The following is a 19,511-nucleotide window of genomic DNA, read 5'->3' as shown; positions in this document are numbered from 1 at the left end:
ACAGATGTCTGCTAGAAAGAGCACCTCCCTCTGTTGCTGTCCCGGGGAGGGACATGTGCTTTTCTGTGCAGGGCGTCCCGAAGCCTTCTTGACAAACTGGGCCTTCGTGGGCACGCCATCATAGGCACTTGCTGTACCTTAGATTCCGTTAGGCGTTCTCCCACGACGATACTTTATTCTCATGTAAAATGAGAGTTTATGGAAAACAGGGTTTACGCTCAGCGATAAGTATTTTGGAAAAAAAACAAGTCTGTGTTTTAAAACGCCCCCTCCCCTTCTGTGCCCAGCGTCACCTTGGTGCACTCATGTACACCCCTTCTTCTAGCCCCGTAGTGCCCAGTGGACCCCACCCCCCCCGTGTGGAGTCCTGCCGTGCGCCCTGATTCGGTTGCTTGTGAGAGCAGGCCGGAAGCAGGGGCAGCTGTCCCCCAGCCCGCTTCGCTCTGCTCGCGTCACTCACCAATGTCTTGAAGGCTCCTGGGGAGGTGCCCCGGCGAGCCTGCCCCCATGTTGCCTTGGGACAGGGCTCCTCCAGGATGTCGCAGGGCTCTGAGGCCCCCCCGGGTTGGGAGCGTGCCAGCTCCAGTTCCATGCAGCCGCCAGCAGCCGCTCCTGACGTGAAGAGACCTGCGCCAGCTGCCAGGAGAGAGGCCAAGGAGCCCAAGAAGGTGATGCACGGCCCAGCTGCAGCAGGGTGGGGGCCCAGGGCCCGTGGAGGGGGTGCAGCTCCCACAGACAGCTTTCCTCCTACACTGGCGGCGGGGCAAAGGCATTCCGAGTGTCCTAAGCATCCAGTGGGGCGTGCAGAGCTTCATGAGCGTTCAGGTGTCCGTGTCCCTATATAACCACCAGCCAGAGCACAGTTGGAGCGGGACCAGGGGGCCCCGTGTGTCCATGGCCTGTCAGAACCCACCCCTAGAGGGTGGCCTCTTCTGACTTTGGGACCTGTCCCAGAACTTCTTACAAAGGGGGTTAATCTTTAAAAACCATTGTGTCATAGCATCTGTTGTATGCAGATGCTACAATTTTATTTATCCTTTTTTTCTCAGTAGCGGACATTGGCCTTTTTTTCAGTTTGGGGTGGTTCTGTAAAAGCCATATGTGCGTTCTTCTCTGTCTTTTGTTGGTGAAAGCACTTGTTTCTCATGGGGCGTGCCTGGGGCCCAGGACAGCTGTGCGTCCGGTGTGCGAAGGTGCCACCAGTTTTCCTGGGTGGTTGTGCCAGGTGACCTCCCCCAGCAGAGCCAGAGAGGCCCAGTCATTCCTCGTCACTGGCCTGGAGGTCCTTGTCCCCGCACACACGGGGTCGGGCCTCTCCACGGCAGCCTCTCGGCGGGGGTTCGTGGCCCTTCCTGGTGTCGCTTTGCTTCACAAGCTAGTGCGCCAAGCACCTTTCTCGTGTGCCCGTTACCACCTGTGTGTCTTCCTGTGTGGTGCTGGCTTGCGTCTTCTCCCACTTGAATGTCGTGCCACACGTCCTCTGTGAAATGTGTGCTTCCCCAGTATCTTCTTCCCCCAGTCTGCGGACTGCCTTTTTGCTCTCTTAATGTTAGTTTATGCAGGACACGTCCTTAATTTTCATACAGTTTGGTGTATCAAATTTTATTTAACCGTTAGTGTCTTTTTTTTAAGATTTTATTTATTTATTTGACAGAGAGAGGGAGAGAGTGTGAGAGAGAGAGCACAAGCAGGGGGAGCAGGAGAGGGAGATGCAGGCTCCCCAACGAGCAGAGAGCCCCACACCAGGCTCCCTCCGAGAACCCTGGGATCGTGGACCAGAGCTGAAGGCAGACGCTTAACGACTGAGCCACCCAGGCGCCCTGCGTCTTTTCTTTTTTAAAGATTTATCCATTCATTTTAGAGAGAGAGTGAGCAAGCATGGGGGTGGGGGAGGAGCGCAGAGGGAAAGGGGCACCCAAGCAGATTCCCCACAGAGCCCGACGTGGGGCTCGATCCCATGACCCCGAGATCACAGCCTGAGCCGAAACCAAGATCCGCTTAAGCGACTGAGACACCCAGGCGCCCCTTAATGATGAACATCGTAAGGAAACACAAATTTAATTCAGAGTGTGTGTGAGCCTGAGCCGGAATAGGACACGCTGACCGGCCGTGAGCGTGCAGACCTGTGTCACCCTCCGCTGGGGAACTCAGGGTGGCGGGTTTGAGAGCACACGCACCCGCTGCTTCCTCGTCGGTCTGTGTTTTAGTTGAAGTATGGCCTTCAGGGGTTGAAGTGAACGTCCCTGACACCTAACTGCTCCCAGTAGAGGACACAGGGCGGGGGACTGTGTCTGAGGGGGGCCCATAAGGACGTTCCGGGTCTGTTGGCCACTGCTCAGTCCAGGAGAACGCCAGAGGCTTCCATTTGTTGCCATTTAGACAGGAAAAGCTCCAGAAGGCACACTGTTCAGATGTTTTAATTGTAAAATACACATAACATAAAACCCACCATTTTAGCCATTTTTAAGGGCACGGTTTTGTGGCATTCGACGCACGCTGCTCTGTAGCGCCCTCTCCGCCCTCCTCTGGGACCTGTCTTCTCAGACTGGCCCTCAGCCCCCATTGAACACCATCCCTTCCCGCTCCTGCCTCTGTGGGCCTGACTCCTCTGGGTCCTCCGGGAGTGAATCCTCAGGGTCTGTCTTTCTGTGCCGGGCTCACCTCACCCAGCACCGTGTCCTCAAGGTGGCTCTGCTGGTTTTTACATTTAGAGTAGTGAATCCTGGTTCTCTCGTTGGCTTCCTGGGAAAAAAAGGACCGAAGCTTACTTGCCAGACGACAAGAACAAATCGGTGAGTGTCGTGGAGGGCGGGCCCTGAGGGGCGTGCCGGCTCCTGTGCACAGTGGTCGCCGAGCAGGCCAGGGTCTCGTCTCCCGGAGGCTGCCGTGTCGGGAGGAAGCAGGTGCTGCTTCTGCTCAGCTCTGCCTCCTGACGTCTTCCGTTACTTTTCACAATCGTGGCAGATCGTCTGGGATGAAAAGAAGAACCGATGGGTGGATGTAAATGAGCCAGAGGAGGAGGTAAGTCAGAATTCCTCGCGCTTCCCTGGGCCCCCGCTCCCCACGCCGTCTCGGCGGCTTCGGGTCCGCGGGAGGGTCTCTGAGCCGCTTTCCCTCCGCAGAAGAAGGCTCCACCCCCACCACCAACCTCGCTCCCCAAGGCTCCGCTCGCTGCACCCCCCGGGCCTGGAGGGCCCCCGAGGGCCGCTGTGAACATGTTTTCTAGGAAAGCAGGTAAAAAAGTCAAGCCGGAGATCAGAGTTGGTGTGAGAACTTGCTTGTTCTCCAGAGATACCAGAGCTTAGGGACGGACCGTGAGTATATGGGTCAGATGGCGGTCCGTCTGTCTGCAGAGGGCATCCGGGTTCTCTGCGGGCGGGTCCGCAGGGAGAGCTCCCCTTCCCTAGAGCGTGAGAGCCCTGCTCAGCAGCCCCCGAGCTGGTAGCTTCGAAGTGCTGGGCGGGCACCTCCCCCGGGTGGCAGCCGGGCTGTGCTGTGTGGAAAGTCGCGTCCCCGCATGCTCTTCCCGCTCGGGGAAGGGGGGGCCCCGGGGAGCGGGGTCATGTGGTGCGCTGACCTGAATCTGCCGCTTCTCCCGGCCCAGCTGGAGCCAGAGCACGCTACGTGGATGTTTTAAACCCCGGGGGGCCCCAGCGGAGTGAACCAGCTCTTGCTCCTGCTGAGTTTTTTGCTCCTCTTGCCCCACTCCCGATTCCTGCTCACTTGTTCGGACCAAACCCAGGTAGGCACTACGGGACCTTCTGACCTCTGACCCCTTTTCTGAGAGCCTCCGGCTTTCATCTCCCATAGGAAGAGTGACCCAGCCGATGTGCGGGGAGCCTGGGTTCATCTGCTCGTTCACGGGCTGCTTTCCCTGTCCCCCACGAGTGGGACTGTGGGAAATGTAAGGCCAGCAGTGTTTTAGATGGAATGACAACTTCCCGCACTGTCCCCTTCACAGACGCAGAGGAAGCCCCCCCTGCAGAGGGGGCCAGCAGGGAAGGGCAGGCGCCTGCAGGGGGTCCAGCCAACCTAGAGCCGGCCTCGGAGCCCCAGGTGAGCGGGGACACAGGACAGGCAGGAGGTCGGTGAGGGTTTGCCCCGCACCCTGCCCAGGAAAGTTGGCCCCGACCTTTGCATCAGGCCCGCTGTGCACCCAGGGGCCGAGTCTGTGTCTGTCGGAAGTCTCTCTCCCTCGAACAGAGGTCCTCAAGAGAAGCAGAGGATAACCATGTGCACGTGGTTACTGGAATCCGTGTCATAGAGATGTTTTTTAGTTTTGGGAACTTGCACGTGAAATAGGATCATTCAGAGTTTGGTGTCTGAGGTGGACACAGTGGATTGCAAGCCTGGTTCCCCAGTTAATGAGCTGCTTAACACGTAAGGGGTTACGTAACTCCTCAAAGCCTGTTTCCTGCTCGAAGATGGGGTGATAATGCCATCGCAGGGCCCAGGGTCCGCGTTCCCTAGGGATGGGCCGTCCGTCCGCAGTGGAGCCCGTGGGCCCTGCAGCTGTTCAGAGGGATGCTTTACACCGAGCGGAGCGCCTCGGCGCCGGGGCCAGAGGGGGGCCGTGCCGTTCCGCCCAGTGAGGAGGACTGCATGTCTTCTTCCTCTGATAGGCGTTCGGCTCCTCGGCGTCGCTCCCCGGCCCTGAGCTCCCACCCACCCGTGAGGACAGTTCCCAGGGAGGAGAGGTAAGGCGCTCCCCGTAGGAGAGGACCTTCCCCGAAGCCAGACCCGGCACTTCACTCGTGTGTATTGTCCAAGTGGCTTCTTCTTTTAAAAGCGAGTGTTGACGAGTCGGAAAAGGCGGTTTAGCAGCTTTTTAGAACCTGCAAGGTGTCGTGTTCTCGCACAACAGACGGTCCCAGTGGTCCGTGCAGAGTTGCCCGGGAGCCCCACGTCGAGCAGAGCTGGAGCACACCCGCCCCAGGCTCCGCTCACACAGCAGGGCTGCCGAAGGCCCCCAGCTAGGGGCGTGTTCTCCATAAAAAACTGTCCACGAAAGTAGGCGTTTTAAGCTAACTCTGGCTTTTCTCCCATTTGGACTGTACTGATTCTAACGGCGTCATGAAGCTCTCTGGGGTTAAACTGACTGCTTGGAGCAGCAACATGCATGTTGATTTTTTATTTGTCTGTGTTTTGTGTGTGTTCTTGCTGTTTTGTAGCTTTCACGCTGTAGTTCAATGAGTTCATTATCACGTGAAGTAAGCCAGCATTTTTATCAGGTACCTGTGGCTGGCGGTTCTCACTGAACACGAGTTGAACTGGGTCGCCTCTGTGTTCCCTCCGAGAGCGCTGTGCTGGCTGGCCGCCGTGCCCGCGTCGCTAACGCGCCCCACTGCCTCCCCGTCCGCTGCACGTCAGACGATGCAGTGTTCCTTTCTCCCAGGGCCCTCGGGGAGTCGGGAGCCGTCCAGAGGCACTGACAAGCATTTGGACCCCAAAATGGTCCTAGTGAATGATTGCAGTCTTGTAATTGTGTTCTTTCTGGATTGGTTTTTCCACATGGCCGGCCTCTGGCGTAGGCTCGCCGTGTGTGAGTGGGTCTCAGAAGCCCGCCGGGGGCAGGAGGGACTTCTGTTCTCTGACCGAGCGCGAGACAGCGTCTCGTGGGCCAGGCCGAGGGCGGCGGGGAGCTGTCCTTTGGCCAGTCTGGGCGGGAGATAAAGGAATGCCTCATCTTTTCTGTGTATCGTGGAACAACGCATTTCCATTGGCTCAGTAGAAGGCTTCGTGTGACCTTTTTATTTGCATACTAAAACACTGGATTTGATAGCTGGATACCGGAGGTCTGAAGTAATCAAAAATGTTTACTAACTGCTTAAAGTCGACGCTAATGGGACGTCTTGGTGCCGTGCACTCCTCGTTCCCGCATGTTCTGGTGTTAAGGCATTTCTCTCTGCATGCTGCTTTCTGTCTTAACCATTTTCCCGTGAACCTGACGTAATTAAATCCAGTGTTGCGAGAAGTGTCTTCGACCTGCTTCGGTGGCTTCCTTAGAGCACTGTAAACGGTCCCCCAGGAGTAGTGTCTGTGTTCACGAAGGGAGTAAACTGCTGTCACGGCACTGTGTTGACACGGGCTCTCTGTGGTTCTCAGGCTTCCAGTGCCCACCCCCCTGCAGGGGCCGCTCCCGGGGCAGCCGTGCCCTTCTACAGCCCTGCTCAGTTGGCACAGGTCAGTGCTCTCCTGTCCCCCAGCCCGTGCTGCGACCCACCGCGCCCGTGCCCCTTCTCCCTGGTCTGCCCCTCCCCTGCTCCTGGCCGAGCGGGGGCTCCTGCGCTTTCCTGCTGACACGCTGCGCCGTGGGTCTGGGTCTGACTCCCACGTGCTGGCCTTGGCCGCCCTTCACCTGCCAGCCCATGTCCTGCAGTGTACAGACTGGCTGCCAGTTTGGGGGGAGCCGAGGAGTGGGGAGGGGTCGTCCTGGCATTCAGGATAGAAACTCTCACCTGAGCCCAGGTGTCCTGGTGCGGCCCCTGCCCTCACTGCCTGGGGTCGCCAGACCTGCTCCCTCGGCACCTCGCCACCCCGACCTCAGGGCGACCACGTCCCACTCGAGTTACAACCTGGCCGCCGCGCATCTGCTTTTCTGCTCCAAGATTTTTTTTTTCTTGTCCTGTTACCTCCATCTTGTAGCCTGTGCTGTACACGAATTCTTTGATGTTCGTTCCCACTAGGATTTGCAAGGGGGCAGAGGTAAATGCCCATGTGCTGCCCACGGGTTCTCCTGGGGCGGCCGCCGGCATCGGCCTCCCCTCCCACCACCCGACAAAACCGCAGACACCTTTAAAGAGACCGCCCGATTTGGTCCCCACCTGGTCGGTTACTGGGGGCTGCCCGTGGGTCGGTGTAGACGGTCCCGCACACCCGAGCCTCGCGGGTGTTCCCGGGATGCTGCCGGCCTCGGAGGCTGGGCGCGTGGAAGTCAGCGCTCTTCCTTGTCTTTCCAGGTCTCGGCCCCCTCGGGAGGCGCAAGGATGGGGAGGATTGGGCAGAGAAAATACCCGGCGTTGAGCTAGAAGGGTCCGCGTCCCGGAGTGTAGCATCTGGAACCCTGAAATCATTATTATGCTCCCCCGAGAGCTCCGACGGGTCACCTGCAACATCCCCGTGTTCCCGAGTGGGCACAGGAGTGACCCCCACCGTGATCGTGCCTCTTTTTCCTCCCCCCCCCCCCCACCGTCTGTGAAGGGCGGCCAGGGCCAGGTGCACAGCTCCTGTACGAGGCTGCCCCAGACGGGGAGCTCTTTGCTCCTTCGTTCACCCAACAGTGATTTAAGGGTAAAACAGTCTCAGTTGTGGAAGAGCGTTGTGCTGGGCGAGGCTGGAGGCATCTTGGCTGCAGGAAAGACTTTGCTCTTGAGGAACCCAGGTGTCTCTGCAAACCTAACCGTTCCTTATGCGCCCCCCCCCCCCCCCCCCGCCAAGGGTTCTTTAAAACGCTGAGTGAAGAGCGAGCCTTGGGGCCAGGAGAGGCCCCACTGCCTGCCTGGCGGCCCTGGGAGGTCCTTTCTGCGTCAGAGTCCTCAAGGAACTGTGGACTCGGTTTAGCGAGAATTCGGTTAGCTTTCTGAGAGAGGCCCGAGTCACTGAAGTGCATCTCTGTCCGGTAGCAGAGACATCTCCAGCTGCTTCTTTGTGTCCCATGCGACCCAGGGGCCTGGCTTTGCCCGTCCACGAGAGGCGGTCCTGCCTCTGACAGCTGCGTCCCACACGGGACTGGTCCCCATGGACCCACCAGTACTAAAACTGTCACTGTAACAGATTGGATTTGGGTTTTTCCAGGCTGTGAATAGCCTGATCAGACTCCTCGTCAGAGAACCGTGAGGGGCTGCCACGACCTGTGTGTGATCATCGACCCTGTGCTCGGTCGTGACTGGTCTTCACGGCGCCATCCACTTGCCTTGCTTTCTCTCGCCTGACGTCCTCTCGGGTCGGTGACATCTTGAAGAGGGCGGAGACGACTTTGCTGACACGTGCTCCGAGTCTGAGGCCCTGCCTCCGTTCTCCCACACCAGATCTTCCGCCGGTCGTGTGCCGACCACCAGCCACCTGAAACCACAAAGGGAGAGCCCTCCCCCCGGACTCCAAGCTTTACGGCTTCATCGACTGTTCTGAAAATTACTCACATTCTTGTTAGCTCTGAAGAAACTGCAGAAAAGATTTAAATATTTATAAGAATCATTAGAAAATAATTTCTGTAGGTTCTGCTGGGGAACGTAGTTTGGTATTTTAAATCTAAGTGCAGAAATGGTATAACTGTGGAATTCGCGCAGGCCTCCCGTTTCCCTGGGGCCCTGGGTCATCTAGGAAGGGTCACCCACGTGCACGTCTGGGTACATGACCCCTGTCACTTTGAGAGAGGCCGGGGCGGTTGCCCGGGCAGCAGCCTCTGTGTCCCTTGGTCCAAACTCAGTGGGGTCCTGGGACCCCAGACCCTCCGGGCACCCCCCAGCTTCCTCCACCTGGCCTGCCCGCCGTTGCCTGCGCCGACTGCCAGCAACTTTTGATTCAAGAAGCTCCCTCCCAGGCCAGGCGGGAGCTGCTATTTTTCCTAGATGCAAATTGTTACACTGCAAATTGGTAAATAAAGTATTTTGCGCTCGCAAGCGCCCTCATCTGTTCCCTTTTGTCTGTGGGTCACCAGGGGTGGTGTGGGGGGATGGGACAAGGCCCCTGCCTGCGGGTGGGGGCAGGAGGGGGGGTCTGCTGGGGAACCCACGCCCACACCCACCCACCCCCGCCTTGACAGCAAGTGAGGTGCGTCCCTTGGGCAGGCCCGGTGTGGCCCCCCCACCCCTGGAGCCTGGGGAGCCGCAGGGTGGGGGAGGGGCGGCGCTCGCGGGCGCGCTGGGTCCTCCGGCCGCTAGGGGCCGCTGCGGGGGCCGAGCCCGGGATGCCGCAGACGCCCGTTGCCGGGGAGCGGCGGCCGGGCCCGCAGGGCCGGGGAGCCGGCGGCGCAGAGAGGTGGGCGCGGGGCGACCCCGGGCAGGGGTGCGGGTCCGGGGCGCGGGGTGACCCCTGGGCGGGGATGCGGGGCGCGGGGTGACCCCTGGGCGGGGCGGGGGCGCGGATCCAGGGCGCGGGGCGACGCTCTGCAGGGGAGGGGACTCGTATCCAGGGCGCGGGGCGACCTCTGGGCGGGGATGCGGATCTGGGGCGCAGGGTGACGCCTGGGCGGGGGTGCGGGGCGCGGGTCCGAAGCGCGGGGCGACCCCTCGGCGGGGCGGGGGCGCGTATCCGGGGCGCGGAGTGACCCCTGGGCGGGGGCGCGAGTCCGAAGCGCGGGGCGACCCTGGACGGGGCGGGGGCGCGGGTCCAGGGCGTGGGGGTGACCCCCGGGCGGGGACAGGAGCAGGAGTCCGGAGTTCAAGTTGACCCTTGGGCGGGGGCGGGGGCGGGGTCCGACTGCGCTGCGGTCGTTGCCCTGGGGACCCCGCGGCGGCCTCACTGGCTCCCAGGTTCTGAGCCTCGGGCCTTTGGTGGCGGTGGCGGCTTGGCCTCCAACCTGCAGAGGGTACCTCTCTTGGGGCGGGGTCTGCGGGAGGAGCGATGGGGGTGGGCACGCAGGTGAGTGAGGGCGCAGGGACCCCCCCCATCCCCATCGGAGGCTACAGGCACTGGCCTTGACCTTGGGGTTATGGTTCTCCCCTGGTCACCCTTAGCACCCCACGGAGCGGCAGGCCGGTCGGCGTGGTGGCTTCCCATCCTGAGAGAGCCGCTTGCGCCCACCTCCCAGGAGGAGGCAACGGGCGAACGTCTCAGTGTGTGTTCTTGCTAGACTGCTGCTGGCCTGTCCCTCTGTCACCCTGGACCACGGCGGTGCCGTGGGAGCATTCACCTGGCATGGGGGCCGTGGCTGTGGGAGGCCGATAGCTGGGTTTTCCTGTAGGCTCCTGTGGGAGACAGCGGGACTTCAGGGCTCCTAGCCATGCAGCAACGGGCCCTGCCCCGACCGGCCGGCCCGGGCCTGAAGGGGAGCCCCTGTGCCTTCTCTCCTCAGTGACTGCCTGCCGACGTCTGACCGTGCATCCCTGACCCTGGGCTTCACCGGTAGCGCCCAGCGGGAGTTGTCTCCTGGGGCCTCCCCCCGGGGCGGGGGGGCTGGGCTGCCAGCACCTGCGCTCTGGCCCCTAGACTGTCCCAAGGTAGCGGGCCTGGGCCGTTCAGAGGCATCTCCCCCGCAGCCTGCCGCCTGGGGGCATCTGCAGCCTGAAGACAGAATGCTCAAGGGACAGCTTCCAAACACGGGCAGAGGCCTCGCAGCCCACCCAGGGTCCCCGCCTACCAACAACGGTCAGGGCCCTGAGAAGAGCCCGGTGCTCCCTCTGAACCTTCCAGCACAAATCAGCAATGAGGACCCACAAGCCAAGGCCACACCCTTCACCCCAAAGCCACCGACGAGGCCCCGGCTGGAGCGAGCTCTGTCACTGGACGAGAAGGCATGGAGGAGGCGGCGTTTTCAAACCAGCCACGAGGACCTGGCCGCACGCAGTGGGGCCAGCCCCTCTAGGGGCTCCTTGCAGGACGAGGTCCCCAGGGCCCCCACCCACACCGACTCCCCACCCTGCCTGAGCACCTCCTTGCAGGAAATCCCCACATCCCGCAGGGCCCAGGGCAGCGCCGGAGGGAGCCCGAACTCGTGGGGTCACTGTATCTCCGGAATGATCGGCACTTCCCTGGACCTCCTGCACCGGGACGGGGCCTTGGCTGGGAGCCCCAGCAGGCTGCCGGCTGTGGGCCAGAAGGTGGCCTCCAATGCCCTGCGGTCAACAGACAGGGTGGACTCGGTTCAGACCGACTGCAAGTCCCGCCTGCAGAGCAGACTGTTCCGGGCCCACAGCAGCCTGGGCCCCAGCCGGCCCCCAAGCCCCCTGGCCTGTGATGCCAAATCCTTCAGCCTCCTGGCGCCCATCCGCGCCAAGGACGTCCGGAGCAGGTAGGGCCTCCAGGGGGTCGGGGGGGTGGGGGGCATCCTCTGTGGCTTGTTTTAGCGTTCGTGTGCAGCCTCCTCGAGAAGCACGTGAAGGTTTTCTTGTAAAACTGTGTGGTGTGGAGGTGTGGAGGCTAACCGCCCAGCTCCTTCCCAGAGGGACACCCCTTCCAGAACTTTCCCTCTGTGTTTCAGCATCACTCAGAGCACGCGTGCCTGTGAACCATGGTTCAGAGGCATCCGTGACCTTCTGCACACAATGCCGTATCTCGTTGGCTCTCTCTGGTTCTGAGCGTCGGGACAGCTTCCTGGGTCAGCGTGGGTGTGTCCGTGTTGCCCTCTGTGTGGCCGCAGGGTCCCGCCGTGTAGCCTTGAGCGGTGCTGTCACTTCCGCACTCCGTCGCGGAGGGGCCTCCCGGGCCCCGGCTGGTGCTGTAGGCCTGCAGCGCGAGCAGCCGGGGCGGAGCTCTGTGCGCCCACCAGGCTGCCGGGACAGATAGCTGGAGGGGGCCTCTCGGGCCTCAGAGAGGGGGCCCCCTGGGCCGCTCGCTGGCTGCAGGGAGGGCGTGCAGGGCCCGATTGGCTGCACGTTGCTTCCAGGAGTGTCGCAATTTCTCTGCGGCTCAGACTGTTTGCTGAGCGCCCCGTAGTCCATCAGCTCCCACTTGGCCCTACAACGACAGAGGACGCTTGGTTTCCAGGCTTTACGGGACTTTAGTGGCTAATGCGTTTTGACTTTATTATAGCTTCCAAAGAACCTAGCCAGGCGCTTCCCCCCCTGATGCCTTTCCTTCGCTCGTGACTCCTGGGCATGCTTCTGGCTCCAGCCGACAGACCGGGGGTCCCGGATACTTCCAAGCCCAGCCTGTCCAAGTCTGGTCTTCCCCGGGGACCTCAGTCGTGGGGCCCCCGCTGCCACTCTCCTGCCACTTGGCCCAGGCCGCTGCTCCCTACCAGGGTTGGGCGGGTTGTTTGAAGCACACACAGGCCCTGACTTGGGGGTCCCCGCACCACCCACTCCCCAGCATGGCACCCAAGGCCCCGGGTGAGGCCCTGGCCCCACTTCCCTCACCAAATTCCTCACCACCACTCCACCTGCTGCCCTCTCCCGTCCACACCAGGCCAGCACCAGCCCAGCTGGACCAGAGCCAGCAGATGGTGGGATGGTCACTGCACTGGTGTCCGTGACCCAGGACCCCAAACCAGAAGTCCTGAAACAACAGGACCATATTCTCTCCCAGTTCTGGAGACCTCCAGTCAGAAATCCCGGTGTCGCAAGGCTGCGCTCCTTCCGGAGCCTCCAGGGGAGGGTCCCTCCCGCTCTTCCAGCTCCCGGCGGCCCCAGTGCCCCTCCGGCCTCTGCCCTCACCCATCTCTCCTCCCACAGGGGCGCTGGTCATTGGATCTAGTGCCCACCCTCCATCTGGGACGCTCCCACGTTGCCATCCTTAACTAACCACGCTGCAAAGCCCCCGTGGCCACCAGGGGTCCCCCGTGTGGGTTCTGAGGGTCAGGAGGCAGAGGAAGCTGATGGCGAGCCCTGCCGTGCCGGACAGAACCGGTTCCTCCGCTAGGGTTTCCGGAAGCCGGCGAGGCTTCGTGCACCTGCAGTGTCACCCCCACGGGAGCGGTGTGTGACTCGCACACCGCTCGTTCCAGAAGACGGGACTCTCGTCTCAGAATCGGGTCCTCGATTCACTGTTTTCAGACGAGCAGCAAACAGCAGGATGATGGGGATCCCTCACCCCAGTTCTGCGGCCTGAAGACCCCGTCTCAGCCCCTCGGTGTGCTCTAGAACGGGCATGAGCACACTTCCTCTGAGAAGAGCTGGAGAGTCAGCGTCCCCCTTCCGTGGGCGTGCGCACATCTGCCGGGGTCGGGGAGAAGCAGACCGCCGCGGCGGGGCGGCGCCTCATTTAACGGCACCGACGTTTGGATTTTAGGTCATTTTCCCGTGTCACGAAACACTGGTTTTCTTCGCCGAACCGTTTGCAAGCGTGAAAACGGTTCTTAGCTCACAGACTGGCCACAAACAGGCGGGACCTGGCCGAGGTCAGAGCGGAGACCCCCGTGCTCAACCGGCCAGCTGCTGTGGACGGTGCGGGGCGCGGGGTGGAGAGTCGTCAGAGGCTTGGAAAGTACTCGGGGTGTCTGTTAACAACGTTGGGCCGGTTTCTCAAGGACGCTGCCGAACGAGCCGTCCATTATGAAGCCCGGGTAAGCCGCGGTGGCGGGGCCGGGCCGAGCGGCCGCAGGGGAAAGGTTCTCCCACGTTCCGGAAGGTGGAGGCCGGCGGGGGAGGTGTGTGCGGGGCAGCGTGGAGGGGCGCGGGGTGGGGAGAAGGGCGGAAGCCAGGTGCGATCAGCGGCACCTGGTGGTCCCCCCCAGTGTTCGGACCCCACCCCCTCTGCAGCCCACTGCCCCCCCCCCATCTTCCTGCACCGCAGTGCCCGGCTGCCAGGCCTTGGCACACAGCCCGCTTGGCCTACCCCTGACAGACGGGACTGGACAGCCCTGCCTGCTGGGAACAAGGGGGGGCCTCAGAAGGAACGATCAGCCACCCCGGGTGCTGGAAAGAGCACTTTGAAAGAGCCCTCACTGGCACGCGGCCATCAGGGTGATGGCTGACAATGAGGGCTGTTCTTGTGGACTGATCAGGCCACCATCTTGGCATCACTGGAGTAGGGATAGGACCCACGGAGCTTATTGGGGTACATCTGCCAGGACATAGGAATGGAGTCTAATCAGCCTCTGATATGACCAACACTCAGGAGACGATGGAGGCCCCCTCTGGGTGTGCAGGGGGACGGGTGGTCAGTGTCTGCAGCAGATGGATGGCACTAAGAGACCTAGGAGACAAAATGACCAAATACAGGAATGGCCATTGCCTGGGTTCTGATTCCAGGAGTGTCCTGACTGATCTCAAGCTGGGTTGGAAGAAGGTTCTGGAAGGAGAGCTCCCAGCAAAAGGAGGACCACAGACAGTTGGAGAAAGACAGGCGGCCACAGGTGGACACCGTGCAAGAGGAGAGGTGACACAGGGAGGCTGGTGTCGCGCCCTAGCACGGGTGACCGGGCCTGTGTGCACATGCTGGGCTCGCCCACCTGTGCAGGCGAGAGCAGCCACGAGGCCACCGGCTGGACAAGGGCACAAACGCAGTCTTAGCCCTTTTTTGTTCGGTCCGTCGGCTGAGGACGGTTTTCTCATGGTTGAGAAGACGGTGCTACTGTTTCACGATACGTGAAAATTACAGGACACTCAGACTCTGCAGTCCCCAGATGAAGCTCTGTGGCCGCACGGGCTCGCCCCGCTGTCCGCGGAGCCCAGCAGGGCCGGGGCCGGGGCCGTAACCATGCGCACGCCGTGCTCCGGAACTCTTGAAACGAGTTGTGACCGGCGGTTGTCGTGAGGGTGGACGTGCCCCCTGTAGCTTTCAGGGCCCCCGAGGCCACGCTGAGGTGGAGGCAAGCCCCTGGCCCAGGGCGCGCGTTGCCCCAGGCCGCTGCTGTCCAGGGCCAAGAGCCCAGATGTCACCTTCAAGTCCTTGGTCTCAGGAGGCGACCGAAAAGTTGAACGCGTGCTGGTGTTTGTAGAATTGTGAACACAGCGGGTTTTCCAAGAGGGCAGTGGACCATCGCGCTATGCCTCCTGCCAACCCGTGGGCTCTCAGGAAACCCCTGAGAAGGGAAGCCTCCCGAAAACTGGGGTTCCACACAACTGCGGGGGCCTGAGGTTGCAGGTGTGCCGGCAGGTGTGTCCCTGCACCTGGCCCCTCCCTGGGTCTGCCCGTTCAGACCCTCGACTTCCGGCTGCCCTCTCTCCACAGGAGCTACCTGGAGGGGAGTCTCCTGGCGAGCGGGGCACTGATGGGGGCAGAGGAGCTGGCCCGGTACTTCCCAGACCGCAACATGGCCCTCTTCGTGGCCACCTGGAACATGCAGGGCCAGAAGGTAAGCCGTCCACTCCCCACTCGGGTTCTCTCCTGGGGCCTCCGCGCCGCACACCGTCTGCCTGGCCTCTCCCCAACACCTGGGTCACCCAGAAGGCCCCTGCCTCACCCACCTCCCCACTGCCTGGGGACGGAACGTGGTTTTCTTACACATGCATGTTTGTTTTTAGGATAGCTTTAGGCTCACGGCGGATTTGAAGGGAACAGAGATTTCCCTAGAGCCCCCGCCCCCACGCACAACCTCCCCGTCCACACCCCACCGCTGGGCCAGCCTTGACCGTCCGGGAGCCTGCACAGCCTGGTCTGGTCCTTGTCAACTTGGGGTCACCCTGGGTTACGTTCACTCGGCAGCTTCTGTGAGCAGGTGACAGCGGAGGCCTCTAGCCGCTCTGCCAAGACGGGTGCTTTGTGTCCTGACCACGCACAGGCCAGAAGTCTGCACCCTCATCTCTGGCCTGTGCTCCTGGGGGCTCCTGGACACTGTGCAGGTGGCTTTGTCTCCAGCTCAGCCGTCTCTCCCCGGGCCTCCCTCCTTGCAGCAAGGACTGTCGCCGGGTCGGCGGTCTCCGTCCCCCGCATGTGCTCTGACTTCTGGGGGCTGGGCGTGGAGTGCCCAGCACGCCCCTGGGTGGGGCGAGGGGGCACGGTGGTTGTCATGGTGACATCACAGAAGGCCCGTCCCTCCACACAGTGGTGCCCCAGGCTGGCACTGGGGGATGGGCGCTGCAGGGGAAACAAGGCAGGGCCGCCACCAGCACAGTTTGGCTGAAGAACCAGGGGCCCTGACGACACAGCCCCCAGAAGGAGACAGAAGTGATTCTCCCTCGGGCTGAAGGAGGCAGGTGCCCAGGCCGGTGGCACCACTGTCCATGGGACGGCGCTCTTGTCCAGGGCCCTGAGGGCTTGGAGGCCATGACATGCAGCCGCAGGGTGGGGGAGGGCTCACCTGCAGGATCAGGGCGCCCGGCCCGGGCAGCACCACCTCCCCACCGGAGTGCATCTGGGGGCACGGGCCACGTGGTGAGGGCGCGGCACAGATGCAGGCGTGGCGGTGACCAAGTGGGGTGGAGGGCGGCCTGCCCAGACCTGAGGCTCCCCTGGACGCGTCCCACGGGCAGCGCTGGTCCCCGTGCTGCAGGAGAGGCTGGGGCTGCTGGCTCTGCGGGAGCCTCTTGCTATACACGGTTCTTTGCAGGAGCTGCCCCCAAACCTGGACGAGCTCCTGCTGCCCGCCGAGGCCGACTACGCCCAGGACCTGTACGTCGTCGGGGTCCAGGAGGGCTGCTCCGACAGGTAAGGTGCACCCCTGCCCCACGTCTGCCCAGCCCGTCAGCCCCCCAGTCCCTGGGAACGGCGCTGAGGTCGGCCTTCGGGGCGGAAGCTGCTGTGGCCCGAGAGCCCCATGTGGGGTGAGGCCCGAGGCCACAGCAGGCCGGGGCTGCCCGCCAGAGCCGCTTCCTGGTCTGTGGGCGGCCCAGAGAACTTGGAATAAGTGAGCTTCACTTCTTGTTGACTCACTGCTGATCTAAGAACGGCAGTGAAGAGCTGTGGTAGCCCCGGCTCAAGCCCGACCCCTCCGTGGGGTCCTAGGTCTGTAGCGCCCTGGCCACACGGCTGGGGTTTGCAGGGCGAGGGCAGGACCCGGGAGTCCCACCCCTCAGGAAGCCGCAGGAGGCCTGCCGTGCGCAGGTGCCCCTGACCCAGGGGAAGGGGCCAGGCTCCAGGCCCTCGGGGTAGCGGGAGAGCACCGGCCTGGAAGCCGCCCAGGGAACCTCGTGTTGCTTGTGGGTCCGCCACTCTCCCTGCAGGGCGAGGCCCGATGGCGGGGCTGTCTGGGCTGCAGGGTGAGGCGTGGTGGGTCTGGGAGGTTCCAGCCCCCTTCCCAGGCTGTCCTGGCTTCCCTCTGCAGGCGGGAGTGGGAGACGCGCCTGCAGGAGACGCTGGGCCCCCACTACGTCACGCTGTACTCAGCGGCCCACGGGGCGCTCTACATGTCCGTGCTCATCCGCAGGGACCTCATCTGGTTCTGCTCAGGTAGGCGGGCCGCTCTGCTCTGCGCCGGTGCCCTGGGCGCCCCCACCCAACAGGTGCGCGTGGGGCGGGCAGGGGCGGCCGTGTCAGCCTCGCCCCTCCATCCCACAGAGGTGGAGAGCTCCACGGTGACCACGCGCATCGTATCTCATATCAAGACCAAGGGGGCCCTGGGCGTCAGCTTCACCTTCTTTGGCACCTCCTTCCTCTTCATCACGTCCCACTTCACCTGTAAGTTCCAGGCGCTAGGGACACCGCTCCCCCCATGTCCGCCGGGAGAGTCCGGAAGGCAGAGGCCCCGCCCCACTGAGACGATGCCCTCCAGTAGTGCTCAGCTCCAGTCTGGGTGCTGAGGAGGCTGGTGTGGCAGAGGGCGTGGGGCTCAGAGCGAGAGTACCCGGTGGGGCAGGCCGCCACAGACGCTGTGGTAGAGCACGCTGGGGGGCAGTGACCACCTAGGTGTCCCGTGTCCTCAAGCCTTGCTGGAGAGGCCCCCCCCACGCTCTGTTCTCACAGCTGGAGACGGGAAGGTGAGCGAGAGGCTGCTGGACTATAGCAGAACCGTCCAGGGCCTGGCCCTGCCCAAGAGCGTGCCCGACACCAGCCCCTTCCGCTCCGACGCTGGTGAGCCCCCGTCCGCGCACCACCGCCTTCTTCTCCGGGTACTTTAGTGAAAGTAAACTTTGAGAGCTTTTGAGAATCGAGGTCAGAAAAGTCTAGATTGGCCAATGGAAATAAAACCGCTGAGGCCTGGCGCTGGGTTCCTCACGAGCTGTGACCCTGTCGGCGCATTTGGCGGCTGCTTTCACGAGGAGCCTGGCCTCTCCAGCCCGGCTCTGCATCCTCCCCCCCCGCCCCCCCCAGGCTCCCCTGCCCCCTGGCTGCCCCGCGGGACGGCGCCATGGCGGAGGCGGCGTGCGTGGCAAGTGTGGGCTCCTGTGAGCGTGAGGGCGCCATGCGTCCCCGGATGTCTGTTGCTGTTTGAGAGAGAATCGTGACCCCAACTGTCGACCCAGGAGGCTGCAGGGCACAACCCCCACGGGCTGCGCCCCCTTCCCTGGGGAGTCCTTGCCTGTGGCTCTGGCTGGACACAGACCAGTCCCTGTCGCTAAGGCAGCACGGAGGGCCGGACTCACACGCTTTCCCATTTTGGCCAGCGGATGTCACCACCCGGTTCGATGGGGTGTTCTGGTTTGGAGACTTCAATTTCCGTCTGAGCGGTGGGCGTGTGGCCGTGGAGGCCATCCTGAAGCAGGACCTGGGAGAGAAGGTGTCTGCCCTGCTCCAGCATGACCAGCTCACCCAGGAGATGAAGAAAGGTGAGGTCTCAGGGAGGAGGTGTGGCCTCCCCACCCCCAAGAAGGCACAGCCTGCGGGGTTGACATGGGGCTGTGACTGTTCCAGGGTCCATCTTCAAGGGTTTCCAGGAGCCGGACATTCACTTCCTTCCATCGTACAAGTTCGACATTGGGAAGGACTCCTATGACACCACCTCCAAGCAGAGGACCCCCTCTTACACGGTGAGCATGCCCCTGGCGCCAGCCCGGCTCTGCGGCCGAGGTCTGGGTCCGCTCGCGCTTTGGAACGTGGGCCGAGGATGGAGGTTGGCCGTGAGGGCAGCGCCCACGAGCTGCGGGGCCTGCAGGGTGCGATCAGACTCGGGCCTGAGCCGCTCCGGGCTAGTGACCGCACCTCTCCGAGACTGCTGGGGTTGGGGGCAGTGCCCTCTGACAAAGGCCCTTCTGAGAGTCATCTGCTGGTCCCGGGACAGCGAGGCACACGCCCCACGCTGTCACTTGGTTGAGCTCCTGCCTCCACCCCCTCCACACTGGGTGCCCACACTGGGCTCGGGGGAGGGGCTCCAGGAACAGGCTCCGGGGCGGGGGGGGGGGATCTGACGTGAGGACTCTGCTCAAGCACAGCCGAGGTGACGGGCATGCAGGTCGAGCCCTGCAGCAAAACTGTGCAGCATCTGGGCCCCTGTCTGTGGGCTCTTTTCTGCAGGACCGGGTCATGTACAGAAGCCGCCACAAGGGTGACATCTGTCCCATCAAGTATTCCTCCTGCCCTGGCATCAAGACGTCTGACCATCGCCCCGTGTACGGCCTGTTCCGGGTGAAAGTGAGGCCGGGGAGAGACAAGTCAGTACCCTGGCCACATGTCCTCACGTGTCCTGCCCTCGGGGCGCCGGGGGGCGGGATTCCTGATCTGAAGGGAGGGTCAGGGCTGGCCGGCCGTTCCTGACACGCATGCGGCCGGGCCTGGCCCGGGCTCCGGAGGGGGTTCTGCTCGCGGGCGGTGGTGGTCACGCTCGGTACGCGGTGGGTCCCAGCGGCCCCGCAGGGACCGGGTGGCAGAGTCGGCCTCCCGGAGGCTGCGGAAACAGCCGGCCCTCCTGGCTGACACTCTTTCCTCCACAGCATCCCGCTAGCTGCTGGCAAGTTTGACCGAGAACTGTACTTAATAGGAATTAAAAGACGGATTTCCAAAGAAATTCAGAGACAGCAGGCTCTGAAGAATCAGCACTCGAGTACTATTTGTACTGTTTCTTGAGGTCCGCCCAAGGGCCTCTGGCACCTCCACCGGGA

The 19,511-nt window shown here is 62.7% G+C and overlaps 2 protein-coding genes across 10 annotated transcripts in view; both read left to right on the top strand.

The window, feature by feature from the left end:
* SEC16A (SEC16 homolog A, endoplasmic reticulum export factor) overlaps positions 1–8,618 on the top strand; it is a 33,396-nt gene extending 24,778 nt beyond the window's left edge. For 3 of the 6 annotated variants that reach the window (XM_073890091.1, XM_073890092.1, XM_073890090.1), the window contains exons 22-31: positions 525–668; positions 2,712–2,792; positions 2,965–3,021; positions 3,123–3,234; positions 3,605–3,742; positions 3,962–4,056; positions 4,623–4,697; positions 5,172–5,231; positions 6,106–6,183; positions 6,960–8,618. In XM_073890091.1, the coding sequence (XP_073746192.1) occupies positions 525–668; positions 2,712–2,792; positions 2,965–3,021; positions 3,123–3,234; positions 3,605–3,742; positions 3,962–4,056; positions 4,623–4,697; positions 5,172–5,231; positions 6,106–6,183; positions 6,960–7,028 (909 nt within the window). In that variant the 3' untranslated portion in view covers positions 7,029–8,618. Of the gene's footprint in view, positions 1–524; positions 669–2,711; positions 2,793–2,964; positions 3,022–3,122; positions 3,235–3,604; positions 3,743–3,961; positions 4,057–4,302; positions 4,601–4,622; positions 4,698–5,171; positions 5,232–6,105; positions 6,184–6,959 lie in introns of those variants that run through there. The other 3 variants (XM_025860124.2, XM_025860126.2, XM_025860129.2) reach the window with 3 other exon arrangements.
* Positions 8,619–8,906: 288 nt separating this feature from the next.
* On the top strand, positions 8,907–19,511 carry INPP5E (inositol polyphosphate-5-phosphatase E). 4 transcript variants are annotated; one of them, XM_025860170.2, is made up of 11 exons: positions 8,907–8,976; positions 10,013–10,948; positions 14,770–14,893; positions 16,088–16,185; positions 16,802–16,926; positions 17,035–17,154; positions 17,440–17,547; positions 18,081–18,242; positions 18,328–18,443; positions 18,928–19,064; positions 19,344–19,511. In XM_025860170.2, the coding sequence occupies exons 2-11, from the start codon at positions 10,233–10,235 to the stop codon at positions 19,474–19,476; spliced, it is 1,839 nt and encodes a 612-aa protein (XP_025715955.1). In that variant the 5' UTR covers positions 8,907–8,976; positions 10,013–10,232; the 3' UTR covers positions 19,477–19,511. The 4 variants fall into 4 exon arrangements, with proteins under 4 accessions (XP_025715955.1, XP_073746202.1, XP_025715957.1 ...); XM_073890101.1 differs by having other exon boundaries at positions 17,401–17,547; XM_073890102.1 differs by having other exon boundaries at positions 8,933–8,976; positions 9,675–10,948; positions 17,401–17,547.

This window comes from Callorhinus ursinus, unplaced genomic scaffold (genome assembly GCF_003265705.2).
Source record: "Callorhinus ursinus isolate GAN/ISIS: 27379988/994484 unplaced genomic scaffold, GSC_fseal_2.0 scaffold126, whole genome shotgun sequence".
Classification (NCBI taxonomy): Eukaryota; Metazoa; Chordata; class Mammalia; order Carnivora; family Otariidae; genus Callorhinus; species Callorhinus ursinus.
Note: the sequence above shows the minus strand (reverse complement) of the source record. Positions and strands in the feature narration are given on the sequence as shown.